This window comes from Oryzias latipes, chromosome 5, assembly GCF_002234675.1.
Source record: "Oryzias latipes chromosome 5, ASM223467v1".
Classification (NCBI taxonomy): Eukaryota; Metazoa; Chordata; class Actinopteri; order Beloniformes; family Adrianichthyidae; genus Oryzias; species Oryzias latipes.
In genome coordinates this window covers 7587412-7606098 of record NC_019863.2, presented here as the reverse complement: position 1 = coordinate 7606098, position 18687 = coordinate 7587412, and the positions used below count along the sequence as shown (strand labels likewise).

Below are 18687 nucleotides of genomic sequence, written 5' to 3'. Positions count from 1 at the left end.
TTTTAAAGCAAATCTTTTAAAAAAAGACAGGAAGTCAAACTAAAAGAAACCACAATCAAACTGTCTTTGAACATGTTGTCCTGCAAGGCAGTGACGTACGGTGAGGTTTGTGGTGAGAAACTGACTCTTCAGCACTGGAAAAAATGTCAGTCTCATTACAAATTAAAAATGTAGAATACAAGAAGTTTTTCCTTGTTATAAGGGAAAATATCAGGGAGCCGGTTTAGCTCGTGCTGGTTTGCGGCGCCTTCCGTCCGTGAAACCAGGATTCGAATCCGGGCTGCTCCCTGTTCCCTTCTCTACTTCTGTGCTGGTCCCAAGCCCGGTTGCTTTGAGAGGGTTGCATCAGGAAGGGCATCCGGTGTAAAACATTGCCAAGTTTACCATGCGACTTGTTCGCTGTGGCGACTCCTGATGGGAAAAGCCGAAAGAGAAAGAAGAAGATAAGGGAAAAATCAGCCAATAGAAGAAGTTGAATTTTTCATTATAAGAATTTTTTTTGTTTTGTTGGTATTTTAACCCAAAATGAACCTTGAAATTAGCTATAAACACTTATATTTAGGAATATTGGTCTGGGTTTTGGAAATATGTCTTACAGTTTTTCTCAGTCACTTTAGTATGATTCTCAGATCAGAATTGAAGTTTGCAAATACGTGTGTGCATTTCTCAAAACAATTTGTACAAACAGCAAAACACTATGGAAAAGCCTGTAACTTGCTCAAAATCTTTAGTTCATCTCTCAAAACTAAGTCTTTATGTCATTGAACATGTCAGTGCCATCAGAATGTCAAGTTCTTGTGTCATTGTCTACGAACAAGACAGTCAAATGACTTAGTCATGTTGTTAATATAACTGTGTACTTTAGAGGGAGGTTCTGATGTAAAGTATGGCTAAAGTTTTGATGACAATTATTGTAAAATGTAAGTTACACCTTTTTTGTTTGATTGCAAGAGACTGGACAAGATTCACATTTACACTTTTATTGTTCATATTGTAATTTGTTGACAGACCATGTCATACCAACATAGAAAAAACCCACTGCAAACAGTAACACAAAGGGAAAAAAAAGATAGGACAATATTCTATCAAACAGTACAGGCAGTGCAGTAGGAATTGGTGTGGTCTTCCTACACCTCTTGTCGTTCCTGTATGTTAGGACACAAATTCTCATCCACATCACAGTGAATATCCTCCCTTGCAATGCAGCAAAATATGTTTGTCACATTATGACAACTTGGTCAACCATTTTGCAGTTAATGACTTATGAGCTAATGACTAGGTGTTTTGAGGAGTAAGACTATTGCACAGTGAACTATATAATACATTTTGATCAACATGACATAAACAATTGATAATGTAGCAAAGAGCAGAGAATTGTACATATTCATTTGCATGGATGTACCAAAGCAATTGCAACTTGTTCAAAGAACTGAGAAACTGCTTATATGATGTGCACAAGTGACATCATGATGTGAAGATTGAACAAATAGTTTTGGGAATTTGATTCTGATCTGAGAATTGTACTAAAGCGACTGAGAAAAGCTGTAAACTCTAACCACTGTGTTTTATGTTACGGAACCATTCAGCCCTAGATTTGCATGTTTTTGGACACAACACTCACCGTTCTTGTGGTCATTTTGTTTTTTGTTTTGTTTTTCTAACTTGTCCTGTCCAACAGCTGAGCAAGCAGATCAGAGCTGAGTGCCACTTGTATTGGACAGATTTTATTGTTACAATTGGGGTTTATGGATCTTCAGGCAGACTGAGTGCATATTTGTATAAACCCCTTTTGTATTTGAGGCTAAGCTTTATTTATGAAAATTATATTTGTATGCATTCCTTGTTGGACCGGGTTGATAGATAGATAGATAGATAGATAGATAGATAGATAGATAGATAGATAGATAGATAGATAGATAGATAGATAGATAGATAGATAGATAGATAGATAGATAGATAGATAGATAGATAGATAGATAGATAGATAGATAGATAGATAAATAGATAGATAGATAGATAGATAGATAGATAGATAGATAGATAGATAGATAGATAGATAGATAGATAGATAGATAGATAGATAGATAGATAGATAGATAGATAGATAGATAGATAGATAGATAGATAGATAGATAGATAGATGGATAGATAGATAGATAAAGCTTTATTGTCATTGTACAATCACACAAGGTACAACAGTACAAGGGGTTAGAGTGAAGGATAGTCGATATCACAAAGTTAAAACATAAAAGTGTTGTAAGTAAATTACATAACTTAGTTTACACAGCAAAACAAAAAATGGTCTGCGCACAACTATTTACGGGCTAGAAGTATAATCATACATTAATGTTTAAAGATTTATCGCCCAAGATTTCTGCACATAGACAGGGGTGTGACGGGTTGAGGTTGTGGGCTAACAAGTTCAAACAGGTGCCAGAGAGCTGGGACCAAAGTCACAAAGGCTTCCATCAGTAACACACTACGCCACCAGGGATTCCCCCTGCTAAAGCCAGTACACGTGCAGACCCGTCTAAAGTTTGCTAGAGAGCATTTTTATGATCCAGAAGAGGATTGAGAGAATGTCCTGTAGGCAGATGAAACCAAAATAGAACTTCTTGGTAAGAACTCTACTCGTCGTGTTTGGAGGAGAAAGAATGCTGAGTTGAATCCAAAGAACAGCATAGCTACTGTAAAGCATGGGGGTGGAAACATAATGCTTGGGGCTGTTTATAAACAAAGGGACCAGGACGACTGACCTGTGTAAAGAAAAGACTGAATGGGGCCATGTATCGTTGGATTTAGAGTGAAAACCTCCTTCCATCAACAAGGGCTTTGAAGATGAAACATGGCTGGATCTTGACATGACAACGATCGAGAACACACTGCCCAGGAGTGGCTTTACCAAGAAGAATTTTAAGGTTCTGTTGATGTTTAACTTTGCGTTCAGACAATCATGCTTGTTGGTTTCCTGAATTAAGACCACTTTAAAACCTACCCATAAAAATAAAGTAAATGTTACATTCAAAGTATTGCTTTAAATAAGATGCTTTCAAGATCAAATGACTCAAGATATTTAAGATTTATTGTCGTAAAACAAGTTATTACAACTTTTTGAAGAGTTGCTTGTAAGTTAGTCTTGCCTTAAATTAATCGCTGTAAGATATTTAAACTACAGTAAAAAATAAACAAAAATACTTGGTGAGATGTTTGCAGTGAGAGTCATATTTTCAATTCAAATTTAATTTATTTATTATATTACAATAGTCGTCTCAGTGGGCTTTATACCAGTAATTCTATAATAAACATGAAATAAAGAAATGAAGTCATGGAATTCAATAAGTAATGGCTAAACTATACTAAACAGACTAGGATCAACAGGGCATCCCTGCCCTTAGACCCTACTTCAGTACATATGCACTCAATCTATTTGCCAACTACTGGTAATGTTTCATATCTCGAGTTAGTATGCTTTTTATAGACAGAGCAGCAGACACATATTGGTTCAGTTTGACTCCAAAGTTTCACCAAGGCGGATGCTACCAGATGTCTTCCTGTCAGAGTTTGTCTCAGTTTGGAAACTGCACTCACTGACACCTTGACAGTAATGTGCATATAGTCATGAGAAGGAAGTGGGCAAAGCCTTTTTTGATTTCAGTGGGGGTGAGTTGGAGATTGCATGCATTTGAGAAACAGAATGATTTCAGGAATGAAGGTGACCCTCCTCTTTTATGTCCTGTAGCCAGAACAGCAAGGGGAGCTACTCAAAAACAGAATGGAGCAGGTGTGCGTTTGTATTTATTTTGTTGGTCGAGCATGAGTGATAAAGTTTGCAGAGGCAGTATGGTGATCTTAGAGGATGAAGATGTTTCCTGTTTTTGAGGCAGATGAAGTGAAACCATGTGGTGCTTGAAAATATGATGACACTTTCAATAAGAATATTGAAATGTCAGCAGGATGTTTTACCTCTGAATAGGTATTTTTTTCTGATGGCATACTTTCAAAATCTCTGAGTTGGAGGAGGACATTAGAAGATAATCAAAGATCATTTTAAAATACGTGTTCCCGTGGATGATGGTTGTCACTGCTGTGGCCAGATCCCTCTGCTTCTTGGAGAAGGTCACAATAATTCATTTAGTTTTGCTTTGCTCTCGATGGTCTGTCACAGAAACCCAGAAACTCCTGTGGAACCCAGCCATGCTCCTGTGAGGAGCCAGTCAGAAGAAATGTGTGTTGTCAATGTACAGTATCTCAGCAGATGGCTGTTCAGCTGTGGATCTCCGCCTATCCATGGGCAGAATGAAGAGCAGAGACAGAACACAGCCTCATGGGGAGACAGCTGAGGTGCAACACAGTCCAGAAAAAAATATCCTTCACCAGAACATGCTGTGAGAGTTGTTGGGCTGTAGGGTCTAAGTAGGAGACAAAGATGAACTGTGCTGCTTAGAGAGCTTTGGAAGAGGATCTGAAACACCACGTTGTGCAGCAGCTCTGCACACAGTGCTGTGCTCTCGTCCAGGTGAGCTGCTAACTTTGGTCATCCAGAGGGCTCCCACTACTCTGAATCCTGATGGAGACTACAGAATTCCATGGTTCTTGTCTGGATCTGATCTCCTGGAATTGGATGGATTTGTTTTAAACGAGTAATAAAAAGAGTTGAAGTCACCAGGGGGCATGAGGTGCTCCACCTTAAAGACCCACTCCAATGAAAAAAGTGTGTTTTTTGTGTTTTTCATTTGTTCTTATACCATTTTTCTTTAGATAAAGGACAATTTAAACAAAATTGTATTTCTGATAACTCTGTTTTTCTCAGTTTGAAAAAGGTCAGGCAGACAACCAGCACGGATCCCCAGTGGGGTCTCTTAAGGACCATCAACAAAAATCTTTAGATCAAACTCAAGACTAAATGCTTTGAAAAAAGAAATAATGTTGTGTTTAAACAAGAAAAATGGTTTTAAGCTAATATTCTGATATTTTTTCAATCGCTTCCAAACCATGTGACTATATGATTCTGAATTATGCCGAATTATGCTGACATACCAACACCATACACACCCCTTTGTTTTGCAATCATAGATTAATATTTTGCATGAGATTCTATATCAAAATGGATTCTATATCAAAAAAAAATTCCAGAGGATAACATGAATTCTAGCAATATTTTTTCAACAGCTCCCAAACCACGTGACCCAACAAGTCCACCTGTGTCTCGAATTGTGGCACTGATATCCCACTCCTACACACAACTTTATTTTGCAACAGAGATAGTGAATATTCTATATGAATTTTTTTATTCAAATTTCAGAGGATTGCATGTAATTTTATTTCAAAAAGCTCCCAAACCATGTGACCCAACGAGTCCAAACATAAGCCGAATTGTGGCACTGACATCCCACCATCATACACACCACTTTCTTTTGCAATCAGACATTTAGAATTTTTACATTCACATTCCAGAGGATCGCATATTCCTTCTCAGACAAAATCTAAATAAAGTTGTGTGTCTGATGTTGGGGTGCCTGTGCCACAATTCGAGACACAGGTGGACTCATTGGTACATTTTGTTTGGGAGCTATTGGGGGGAAGAAATCCTAAATTCATATGCAGACCTCTGAAATTTTAATATAGAAATTCATATACAATTTTCATTATATATGATGCATTAGAAACTGGAAAAAAATATCAGAATATTAACTTAAAACCATTTTTCTTATGAAACATTACAAAATAAAATAAGATTTTTTAAACACAACATGAGGAAATCTTTGATTGTAATTTATTTCTTTTTGCGAAGCACTTAGTCTTGGGTTTGATCTAAAATCTTTGCCATATCATGCACTTCTTAATTTGTTGATGCTCCCTAAGAGACACCACTGGGGATACGCGCTGAATGTCTGTCGAATATCCAGCCTAAAACTAACTTCACAGCGGTCTCAGCGCGTCTCACCCCTCAAAACCCCAAGCTTCCATTAGCGGCACAACTAAAATGGGCAGCAGTATTGGAGCTGTCCAGCCGTACAGTTTAGAGCCAGATGCCGGCTCAGATGAGGAAAATGTACATGGATCTTGTTAACAAATGACCTTTTCGTCTGCTAATGGTTCTCCATTATTGGGAATAAAGAAATACTCAGAAACACAGTTTTAATCCTAATATTATGTGTCCTCCATTATTGTGTTAAGAAAATTGCTTCAAGAACATATCGCAAACACCAAAAAATCGAGTTAAATCCAGTTATGACTCAACTTCAAGACAAGGCCACCTGGAGAACCTTTACCTTCATATTTATTAGGTTGTTACTACGGGAAATTGGTGATGTCATATTTGACATTTAAAAAATGTAGTGAGCATGGTGTCTGAATTGTTTTTAAAAATCCAAGTCACCAGTTAGTCCCGCACTATGTAATAGTTGTTATGGAGCAGGTAAGGAATTCGTACACAGCCAAGGAGATTGAGGAATGGTTTTGAATCTTGAGTTGATGTAGTTCCTCTAAGAGCCAACAGGAGCGCTAACGAGCGCGTTTCGACCAGACTGGTCACATGACGACCGCCCGTGCCGTGTCCCACTTCCTTTTCCCTGCTGGAAAACGCAACATCTGACCGGGAGGTAGAGACGCCAAACCGCCACGCGAGGAGAGTGAGACCGCCGACTTCAAGATGTTTGCACTAATCAACCGGCTTTTGGACTGGTTCAAGTCCCTCTTTTGGAAGGAGGAGATGGAGCTGACGTTGGTCGGCCTGCAGTACTCTGGAAAAACAACATTTGTTAATGTGATCGCTGTAAGTCATCAGTGGATGCTGCTTGCTAGCTTGCGTTGCTAGTTAACGGCTAATAGCCATATTAGCGCCAATATGGGATGTTGACGGCACGCGCCGATGTGGGAACGGGTGTATTGTCGCTGAAAGTGGTACGGTCCATCTCAGCAGCCCAAACCATTTGGAGTTTAACCGAGGCAGGACCCCTGTGTCAACACTTTAGCTAAGCTAGGCGACTGAGTTTGTTAAAACTTGTCTGTTTTCTTGCCTTTTTTGGTTCACACCGCAAAGCAAATCCTTAACTTGTGTTTATTTCGTGTGGTTTGCCTGATTTGTCCTCGTACGAGAGACTAGACTGCTAGCAAAGAGCCTAACCGCTGACAGCTGGCAGAAGATCAGATTTGGTCAGAGCAGCATCTGTATCCGTCACTTAGCTTCATTAACATCAAGTTATGTGGTCGATCTAAAAGAAAACATTTGATTCCCAGAGAAAAGTAATTAGATTTGTGTATTTTTAAAAGATTACTCTACAAAACATTAACAGTAGAAATTTTTAATCACAGACCTGATCAGATCTAACCTTTTCCCTTTTTTGGTCAAAAACTGGCTTAAGCAACCTGTGTTAGGTAATCAATCGTGAAATTTTATTTCCCTATTTCTTTCTTCAGCTTAACTTTGCAAAGTCAAAGTGCAGTTGAAGCCAATGAGCTTTAAGAACCAATCAGATGCTTCCTTGCAGGATTTAAGCTTGTTTATAGGATTTCATCCATTGTAGTCTATTATTAAAACTTTCATAGTTGATTATTACTCTGACAAAAAGAAAAAAATTGTGCATGAAAACAAATTGCTCCACCTTTCTGGCAAAAAAACACATGCATGATTTAATTTCAACTTGAAGTAAGTAACTTTATAAAAACGTATTTAAAACTTGCCTAAGCGATCAAGTTTATTTTGAAGGTGTGCAGATGGTGAGGCTCAGTTGATGCTAAATCTGTGGATGTTTGTTGTTTTTCTTCCTTTCAGTCACTATCAAAGGCGTGACACATTTGGAATAATAAGTCTTGACAGAGTTTTTAGAGATGGGACACTTTTCAGTGTTTGCATCACAATATTTTATTAAATACATATTTTTCTACAGACAAGAACCTGGGAAAGTGGACTTTTTAAATATTTAAATAGCACAAGAAACACACAAGAGTACATGTTTTGTGTAGAGGTTTATTGACATTTCTATAGAACTACATACTGAACACCATAACCCTCCGTCACAAATAAGTGAAAAGTGCTTTGCTAATATGATGTGGATTGTGATATCCTGTAGAAGAGCAAAAGTGAAGGAAGTTATTTTTTTGTTTTTGGTGCGTAATCAATGTGTGTGCGTTGTGCAGAGTTTTCAGTGCTGCAATGACTGAGCTGCAGCTATGGGGGTAGGTACTTCTTCTTCAGTCATGAGACGGCCGCACTCACTTCCACTTAGCTTCGTCAGGTGACCACAGCGAGTCATGTGCCTTTAAACATGTGTATTTTGGTCAGCACACGCTCCTGGCCTTCTCAAGAAGGCATGCGGGAAAATTCACAAACGTCTTTGGACACCCATACATCCACTTTGCTGAAACTTTGTTTTCTACAAGTCCAGCTTTTATGATGTAAAAACAGAACTACTTTTTGCTTGTTTAGAAGTTTGGTGAAAAAGTTATTTATTCTTTAAACAACCTCCTTAAACCCCAACTCTTGAATAGCTAGCAATAAAATGTTAAAGTTTATTTAACCTGCTATCATACGTTTATTAAGAATGTAAACAGGCAAACGTCCCCTAATAGCAAATGTTCAGCATAGCTTCAAAACATGTTTATTCATTTATTTTCTGCTGTTATTATCACTGATTGTAGAAGAGAACTGGACTGGGTGACCCCTCCCCTCTGGTGTTCCAAAAAGGAAGTACCCACTGGTGCCAAAAAGCCACCATCCCATAGACTTTTATTGAGAAATAAACTGATTCACACTGAGGGGTTTGTGCTATGTACTTCCAACAAGCTCACCCTTTATTGTTGAGAGTGGTTGCCATAGAAACAGTACCGGTAACTCGGACCAATCAGTGCCTACCGTCATCCTTTGGCTCCAACATGGCGGCATACAAATCATGAACAAATGACATGAATTGACTTCATGTCAGTTGGAGCCAGAAGCGAACTATTTTCTATGGGTGATGTCACCCTCACTTCAGTCCAGTTCTCATATTTTATATCTCATTTTACTGCTACAGTTACAGACAAATTTCCCACATGTGGGATCAGTAAAGTATTTCTGACTCTGATTTTCAGTCAATGCTGGTTATTATTTTACTGTTGTTGCTGTTGTGTCTTTATCCATACATTAATTATATACAGAATAGGATGAACGAGAAATTGCGAATTTATTTTTATCGCAATGTCAAGCTGTGCAAAACGAATATCGCAAAAGATGGCAAAAATTGCAATGAATTTTTACCTTAATTGTGCTAAAACAGTTTTATGGCAGCTTGATGTATTTAAAGAATCAAATAAATTCACTTAGGCTTTTGACCAATCGGCTGGAGCTCTTTTATTTGTCTATTTAGGAGCTCTTTTCTGTTTGATGCTTGCCTCCTATGTAAACAAGAGCCATTCTGAGTGTAAGTTATGTTGACACTTATTTAAATTAAGCTGTTGCAGTCAAATGGAAATGATGGTTTTGGTTGTTTTCTATTTGTTCGTGTATCGCAAGTCATATCGTCATCTCGATGAGTTTCCTCATATCGTGCATCCCTAACACAGAATAATAGGTTTTGATTTCTCTTTATGGTCCTAAAAGTTTCTCATTGACTCAAAGATCCCGTTGGTCTGAATCTGCTTTTCTAGTATTATCAAGTGTCTTTAAATCTATGAGTTCCTGCAGCTTTGTTGCATTTTCTGTCAACTTTCTCTTGTACTTGAAGCAGGACTTTATCATTTTTTAATTCCGTGTTTGCTTTCTCGCCAGATAAGCCGACATTCGCTAAAATTCCATGCAGCGCGTTGGAGATGGAGAGCGCTGGACCAAAGCTTGGGAATGTCTGACATTTTGTTTTTCCTGCTTCTTCCAGTCTGGCCACTTCAGCGAAGACATGATCCCTACGGTTGGGTTCAACATGAGGAAGGTCACCAAAGGAAACGTCACCATCAAGGTCTCATGTCAACGAAACGTTTCCCTTTGCGTGTTTGTGCGTGTCGGGTTTGTGCGTGCTCGTTATTGTCGGTCAAAAGTACGACGCGGTTTATCTATCGAGACATTTTCAAAGCAGCTGACATAAACCCAATCGAAAAAGGATGTAACTAAACTAGATTGGAGTTTCTTCTAAGTGCTTAGTCATTAGTGCACCAAGAACAAAGCTAAGGCGGGATGTGCTGTGTAGACGTTTTGCGTTATCTCAGATACTCTCACCACTTCCAGTTAGTGTCATCTCTTCGCTTTTGTTTTTTTCTTTTCTTTTTTCATGCAATGACCTCATATCTGCTTTTCCCGTGTTGCTGACATGTTCTTTCATAGTAGGTGGTGCCACGTGTGAACTGCCACTTTCTCAAAATTATTCAGCATTTTTTTGTTTGTTTCCTAAAAGTGAGTAATTGTCAGTGCAGCACGACCTTTTAACTTTAAGATATCCACATTATTAGGTTTTTTTCGGGTTGGTAAATAACTGCCAGCTTAACTTGGGTTTCTAGAATGTCATGAACAGGATCAAAAGTAAAAATTATATTTTAGTTGGAAATGTTTGCTTTTTGGAAATACTTTTTCCTAATTCTCTTTTGAATAGTTTTTCAAAAAAAATGAGCAAACAACCTATGAATAAGTGTAACAAAGTAATAATCCCGCCTTTTTTTATGCAGAATGTCAGCTTTTCTGTGAAATGACCTTAAATCTTTCACAGTGGCCACAGCCTGTAGGAGTCTGCACCGCAGATGTAGCTGCACTTTCATGCTCTGCGTGGGTAAAGTCTCTGAAAGTGAAATCTCAGACGTGTCGTAACCCCCAATAATATTTCCAAAGAGAATTTACATGAACGCATGATGGATAAATAAAGAAAAGTCATTTCAAAAAGTACCGTTTGTCCCTAATTCTGCAGATCTGGGACATAGGAGGACAGCCGAGGTTCAGGAGCATGTGGGAGCGATACTGCCGGGGAGTTAACGCAATTGTGTGAGTGCCCAGCACCTTTTTTTTTTCTTTTTAATTGAAAAAATGTGTAGAAAAGTATAAGAAATATATATGTCACTTTTTTGTAAATCTTACAGAGCTTGCTTTATGTTGGTTGTAGATACATGGTTGATGCAGCGGATCAAGAAAAGGTGGAGGCATCTAGAAACGAACTTCATAATTTGTTAGACAAACCACAGCTGCAAGGAATTCCTGTAAGTCCCAAAAGCTGCACAAATTTCCCTGGTAGACGAAAAATGAACTGCGCTATGTAAACTGATTTTCGCTTCTGTGCATTGAGGTTTTGGTTCTCGGTAACAAAAGGGATCTCCCCAGCGCTTTAGATGAAAAGCAGCTCATTGAGAAAATGTAAGTGTATTTAACATATCTTTTTAAAGCTCATCTCTGTGCCTGATATTGATAAACTGTGGAAAAGTCAGGATAATTTGGAAATATTAGTTGTAGCATTTTCAGACCAGCTTCTTGTCAGGTTTAATCAAAACTGGAGCTTTTTTTGTTTTTGCATTTGCAGTGTTTTAGCTCCCACTACTGTCATGATCGACATCACTGCATTCCACAGAACAACCTAAGAACCTAAGTAGCTGATTGTGCATAAAACATGCATATTTTATTTTGTTCATACGTTGTTTTTGTGCCATTCACAGGAATCTAGCAGCAATTCAAGACAGAGAGATATGCTGCTACTCCATTTCCTGCAAAGAGAAAGACAACATTGGCAAGTTCCAAATAATTGCTACAATATTGTTGGGACCTGTTGAAGAACTGCTAAAACGCGTATTTAGATACACATGTATCCTATTGAAAGAGAACACACACTATTTAATATGGACCTAGAAAGAGGGAGCAATGAAAATAACGTATTTCGTATATTGTTCCCTCCTTTATTGCAGGAGTTGCATTGTAACAATAATCTGTGATTGGTGGAATCCATTCTAGATGTTTTAAGGCTGTAAAACTCCTCACTGTATCTATATATCTATATCTAAATAGAGATCTATAGAGATGTAGATATCTTACTATATCTCTCTATCCATCCATATATACAGGACCATAAATATTTGGACATAGACACTTTCTAATTTAGTTTCTGTACATTACCACACTGAATTTTAAATAAAACAACTCAGATGCCATTGAAGTGCAGACTTTCAGCTTTTATTCCATGGGTTGAACAAAAAGATTGCATAAAAATGTGAAAAACTAAAGCATTTTTAAACACAATCCCTTAATTTCATGGGCTCCTAAGTAGGTGGACAAATGAAATAACTGAAAACAAAATGGTCATTACTGATATTTGGTTGAAAAGCCTTTGTTGGCAATGACAGCCTGAAGTCTTGAACTCATGGACATCACCAGATGCTGGGTTTTCTCCTTCTGAATGCTCTGCCAGGCCTTTACTGTAGCAGCTTTCAGTTGCTGTTTGTTTGTGGGCCTTTCTGTCTGAAGTTTAGTCTTCAAAAAGTGAAATGATGCTCAACTGGGTTAAGATCAGGTGACTGCTTGGTCATTAAAAAATATTCCACTTCTTTGCTTTGATAAACTCCTGAGTTGCTTTGGCTGTATGTTTTGGGTCATTGTCCATCTGTGTTATGAAACGCCGCCCAATCAGTTTGGCTGCATTCACCTGGATCTGCGCAGACAGTCTGTCTCTGAACACCTAAGAATTCATTGGGCTGCTTCTGTCCTGTGTCACGTCATCAATAAACACTAGTGTCCCAGTGCCACCAGCAGCCATGCACGCCCAGACCATCACACTGCCTCCACCGTGTTTTACTGATGATGTAGTGTGCTTTGGATCAGGAGCTTCTCCACGCCTTCTCCATACTTTTCTCTTGCCATCATTCTGGTAGAGGTTGATTTTGGTTTCATCTGTCCAAAGAATGTTTTTCCAGAACTGTGCTGGCCTTTTTTGGGTGGTTTTTAGCAAAGTCCAATCTATTCTTGAGGCTTCTGAGTTGCTTGCATCTTGCAGTGTACCCTCTGTATCTACTTTCATGCAGTCTTCTTTTTATGGTAGACTCGGATATTGATCCGCCTACCTCCTGGAGAGTGTTGTTCACTTGGATGGAAATGATTCTGCAATCATCCACCACTGTTATCTTCCGTGGACGTCCAGGTCTTTTTGCGTTGCTGAGTTCACCAGTGCTTTCTTTCTTTCTCAGGATGTACCACACTGTTGATTTTGCCACTCCTAATACTGTAGCAATTTCTCGCATGGTGTTTTCCTGTTTTCTCAGCTTAATGAAGGCTCCTTTCACCTGCATGGAGAGCTCCTTTGACCGCATGTTGTCTGTTCACAGCAAAATCTTCAAAATGCAAGCAGAGTCCTCTAATCAACTCCAGGCCTTTTATCTGCTTCACTCATAATGACATAAGGGAATTGCCCACACCTGCCCATGCAATAGCATGGAAGTCAATTGTCCAATTACTTATGAGTCCATGAAATGAAGGGATTGTGTTTAAAAAATGCTTTAGTTTTTCCACATTTTGTGCAATCTTTTTTTTCAACCCAGGGAATAAAAGCTGAAAGTCTGCACTTCAATGGCATCTGAGTTGTTTTATTAAAAATTCACTGTGGTAATGTACAGAAATAAAATTAGAAAGAATGTGTCTCTGTCCAAATATTTATGGTCCTGACTGTAGATATAGATATAGATATAGATGTATATATTTCATCCAACATGGTATAAAGTGATTTTCCTCCATTTTTGATCTATTTCTCAGTTTGATACTTAATCTTTCTTTTTTATTTCAGATATTACACTTCAGTGGCTCATCCAGCACTCAAAATCTCGCAGAAGCTGAGAAGAGTCGGCTGCCAGCTTTATTTTCTACATTAATAATAATATTATCATCATAATTATTATCAAGTCTTTATCACTTGACAACATTGTACAGATGCACCCTCACTTCTTGTGCTAAACTGTTATTCTTTTATTCCACTTTTTTGGGGGGTAAATCTCCCTTCTGCCCCCCCAATCCCGAAAACACACTACTAAAGCTTTGGTACCAAATAACGGCACATTGGTTTGGGACATTTTGTACATTAAAAAAAGCATTCTGGTAAAAGCTAAGTCGAGGCTAAAACGCCACTTGGATTCAACGCTTTTCTACTGCAAGTCTTTCCTGCTGACCAGTCAGTGGGTTATAGCATTTATAGCATCAAGTCATGTAAAGGTTCTTCAGAGTTTGACTTGTACAGTTTTGTTGGCCTCCATACTGTGACTGGCTTTGAAGACTGTCACTTTTTGACTGATTAAAACAGTCTTCTGTTTTAATAATAATAAGATAATAATAAGTCAGTTGACGCTGATGTGTACAAAAATCCAGCTACTATGATTTTTACCAATAAGGATGTGTGTATGTGTGTGTGAGTATATTATTCTATTTAAAGTTTGAATGTACTAAAAGTGAAGCTGTACAGGTTTGTGTGCTTTGTTGTTCTCTGTAAACTAGCCTTAGTGGTATGATGTCCCTTGTGTTGCCTCAAAGCTGGCAGAGTGGCAGAGTTTAAAGTGCCTTGTGCAGTGTCTCTGACCTCTGACCTCTGAAGCTAGGCAGCATGCAAGGTTTGCTTCCCTAGGTAGGGATCGAACCAACACACTTCAGTATAAACTCTAAATAAAAAGGCATGCTTTTTAATTTAGACAAGCCTCTGTCATTTATTTCTCACCTTTGAAATAACATTTTTCCTTTATATTATAGAATATAAGAACTATATTTTATATAAAACCTGTAGAATCAGAATTGGAATTACTTTATTGATCCCACACATGGGAAATGTGTGTTACAGTAGCATCTGTAATGTGTGTTACAGTAGCATCTGTAATGTGTGTTACAGTAGCATCTGTAATGTGTGTTACAGTAGCATCTGTAATGTGTGTTACAGTAACATCTGTAATGTGTGTTACAGTAGCATCTGTAATGTGTGTTACAGTAACATCTGTAATGTGTGTTACAGTAGCATCTGTTATGTGTGTTACAGTAGCATCTGTAATGTGTGTTACAGTAGCATCTGTTATGTGTGTTACAGTAGCATCTGTTATGTGTGTTACAGTAGCATCTGTAATGTGTGTTACAGTAACATCTGTAATGTGTGTTACAGTAACATCTGTAATGTGTGTTACAGTAGCATCTGTAATGTGTGTTACAGTAGCATCTGTAATGTGTGTTACAGTAGCATCTGTAATGTGTGTTACAGTAACATCTGTAATGTGTGTTACAGTAGCATCTGTAATGTGTGTTACAGTAGCATCTGTAATGTGTGTTACAGTAACATCTGTAATGTGTGTTACAGTAGCATCTGTAATGTGTGTTACAGTAACATCTGTAATGTGTGTTACAGTAGCATCTGTAATGTGTGTTACAGTAACATCTGTAATGTGTGTTACAGTAGCATCTGTAATGTGTGTTACAGTAACATCTGTAATGTGTGTTACAGTAACAACTGTAATGTGTGTTACAGTAGCATCTGTAATCTTAAAGAAATAGAATATAAAAACAAAGTAATTGTAGAAAAAAAATAAGGTGATATAATTTCACAGCTATTTACAAATTGTCTTGGCAGAAATGTGCAAAAGTTATCTGTTATACTGTGACTTATTGTAAAGTTTAGGGCATGAGGGATTTCCGGTATCGGACAGTTTTTGAGCGGAGCTGTCTGAGCCTCTTAGTCAGGGGTTCTCAAAGGTTTGTAGCGGAGGGCCAAATTAAGAACTCAAAGTTAGAATGGGGGGCCAAGTTTGGTGGGAAAAAATGGATAAACACAAAAAGTTGTTTTTAATAACTTTGATGAGAAAGTGTCATTTGTACAGTTAACCAGGCCCTCCAGACGCTTTCCCAGTTGCGGTCGGAGGTTGCTGTCCAGATCTTCTACTCGTCTAGTAATTGTATCATTTGACAGAATTTTTTCTTCAAACTTTTTCTTTTGCTCTAGACCAGGGGTCGGGAACCTATGGCTCGCGAGCCATATATGGCTCTTTTGATGGTCACATGTGGCTCGCAGACAAATCTTTAATTATAGTTTTTTTTTCATTAGACCAGTCCTTCTCGGGCGCGATGCGATGCCGGAGGCGCGCAGTAGTAGCAGTGCTTAGAGAGAGAAATCTGCGCCAGCGCTATCAGTTACTATTATCTATTATTTCACAGAGTTTGTACCAACTGGAAACCTGTGAATTGACGTGCCTAAAACTGCGCGCTCCCGTCTCTGAGAAAGAGCGCGCAGATGCGGGGACGGGATGTGTGAGGGAGAAAGCAGAGGGTGGGGCTGAGGGGTTGTGGGGACAGGCAGCAGGTGAATCGCGCAGGGATTGTAAAAACGTAAAACCCGCTGCCCGTCACTCACTGCAGCGTGTGAGTGTGTGTTTGGCTCCCCGTCTGCATGTGATCAGTCTTTGTCACATCTACAGAACATTCAGACCTACGATCACGTTTAAAGTCTCAACGCCTGAACGAAGCAGAGAAACTCACCACGTATCAACCAGACTAGACCATCAGCAGAACTACCACGAGAAATACTCATCATTTATTAGCAACAGCATAACAATGTTATTAAAAAGAATCCACAGACTTATTGTACTTTAAAAGTGTTGAAATTAAATCAAATGCACACATTCATTTGTATATTTAGTTTTAAACAAATTGTCGCGGACTGAGTTGGATGGCTGTTGGGCCGCGTTAAAAGTTCTGGAGTTCATTGAACGCGTCAAGCAGAGATCTGATTGGCTCTCAGTTCTGTCGCTCAGCCTGTCGTTAGGTAGTTTGGACCAATGGGGTTCAGCTATGGGCCGAATAAGGGAAATGGGAGGGCTGCAGCGGGAGCAGGGGAATATAAAGTTGGGAGAAGCGCTCTCGTGTCGGCGGGAGAGATTTAGGAGTTGCTGAATTCATTGAACGGCGTTTGTTGCGGTCTGCAGTAATCGGAATAAAGAACTTTAAAAGAGGTTAAGTCTCCGTGCCTCAGTGTGGGGAAGGGACACTACATTATTGTATGGCTCTTTCGAAATTACATTTCAAAATATGTGGCGTTTATGGCTCTCTTGGCCAAAAAGGTTCCCGACCCCTGCTTTAGACAAACAATGTCAGCTACTTTCAGCATACATTCTTTCTACAAACTCCCCGTCACTTAAGGGTTTGCTACACCGAGCTGTTTCCGAAGCCACAACGTAGCTACTAGCTTCTGTCACAGCTTTACTGGATTTATCCATTTTTGTAAACATTGGGTGTGCAGCATAGCCTCGTTGTAGTTGTTGGAGCTTATTGTTGCGCTCCTCGACAGTAAATTTGTCATAGTTTTTATAATTTGTAACAAAGTTTGAGCATTGCATTTACCTGCTTGAAAATAGGGCACATGACTTTATCCAGCCCATGAGGTTACATGGATTACATAAAATCCTCTCCACCTTTATCGACCTCTGTCATGGTAGGGAGAACACGTCAATGGTCATCTTGACCCCATAAGTTAGCAGAAGGGTTAGAGAAGGAGCTCTGCCATTTGTCCAGAACAGGGTGGAGAGGATGCTCTGGGTTGTCCATGATGGATAAACGCTTGTTCAGTGACCTCCTCTCCACCACTACTTCAAATGTTTCTTGTTTGCAGCCATTGATAGAACCCGCCGTTCTGATTAGCTTGTTCAGTCTGTTGGCGTCACTGACTGCCATGTTGCTTCCCCAGCAGACCACAGAGGAGAACAAGGTTCTGGCCACTACAGACTGGTAGAAGACCTCCAGCATCTTGCTGCACACATTAAAGGACCTCCGTTTCCTTGAGAAGTAGAGTCCACTGCAGGCCTTTTTGTACACAGCAGTACTATTGCTCCTCCAGTTCAGTCTGCTGTTGATAGATATTTAAATATCCCAGATATTTGTACTCCTTCACTACCTCCACATCCTTGCCCAGAATGCAGAGAGGCTGCAGGACTGTCCCTTTCTTTTTGGAAGTCAATCACCAACTCCCTGGTCTTGTCCATGCTGAGCAGCAGGTGATTCTCTCCAGCCCACTCCACAAATCCATCCACCAGCCTCCTGTACTCTTCCTCCCATCCAGCGCTTATACACCCCACAACCACATAGTCATCAGAGAATTTCTGTAGCTGACATGACTGAGTTGTGCTGAAAATCTGAGGTGTACAAGGTAAACAGGAAGGGAGTGAGCACAAATGTGTGTGTGTGTATGTATGATTATGTATAATGTCTGATTTGGGGAAATAGCTTAAAAGAATTTGGGGTTTTGTTGCTAATTTTTAGTTTTACTAATATATTTAATTATAATCAGGATATTTATCAAATAGAATTCTTAAAATTATTCGTATGGGGTTTGATCTTACATATCAGTTATCTGAGATGATCATATTGTCTGCCATGGAGTTCATCAGATCACGCTATTTATTAATGTTTAAGTTATATTTTTTAAAGACCAACTTTACTTTGGGATGTAAAACTTATATCAACATTAAAGTGTGCAATGTTAATAAAGATGCAATGTTTTCGAGGCGGAAATGTGCTTTAGATTGTGGTTTAAGTCCAATTTGGGTGAGTTATGTAAAATGAAAATCAATGTTTCGACATTGAATGTTTCACACTTGTGGCTGTTTCCTATTGGCGCAAATATCCTGAATGCCACGCATCGCAAAGCTGTGATTGACAGCTAAACAACCAATCATCGGCTAAGCCCGCCTCTCGGTTCTAATGACGACACACTAAGGTAACAAATCAGCTTTTAGGAGCTG

General features: G+C 39.0%; 1 protein-coding gene across 1 annotated transcript; it reads left to right on the top strand.

Moving 5' to 3' along the window:
• The first annotated feature begins 6522 nt into the window (after positions 1-6522).
• LOC101159157 (ADP-ribosylation factor-like protein 8B-A) lies at positions 6523-14608 on the top strand. The gene is made up of 7 exons (XM_004084386.4): positions 6523-6775; positions 9852-9932; positions 10869-10942; positions 11061-11154; positions 11241-11308; positions 11605-11675; positions 13716-14608. The coding sequence occupies exons 1-7, from the start codon at positions 6653-6655 to the stop codon at positions 13763-13765; spliced, it is 561 nt and encodes a 186-aa protein (XP_004084434.1). The 5' UTR covers positions 6523-6652; the 3' UTR covers positions 13766-14608.
• Positions 14609-18687: the final 4079 nt, after the last annotated feature.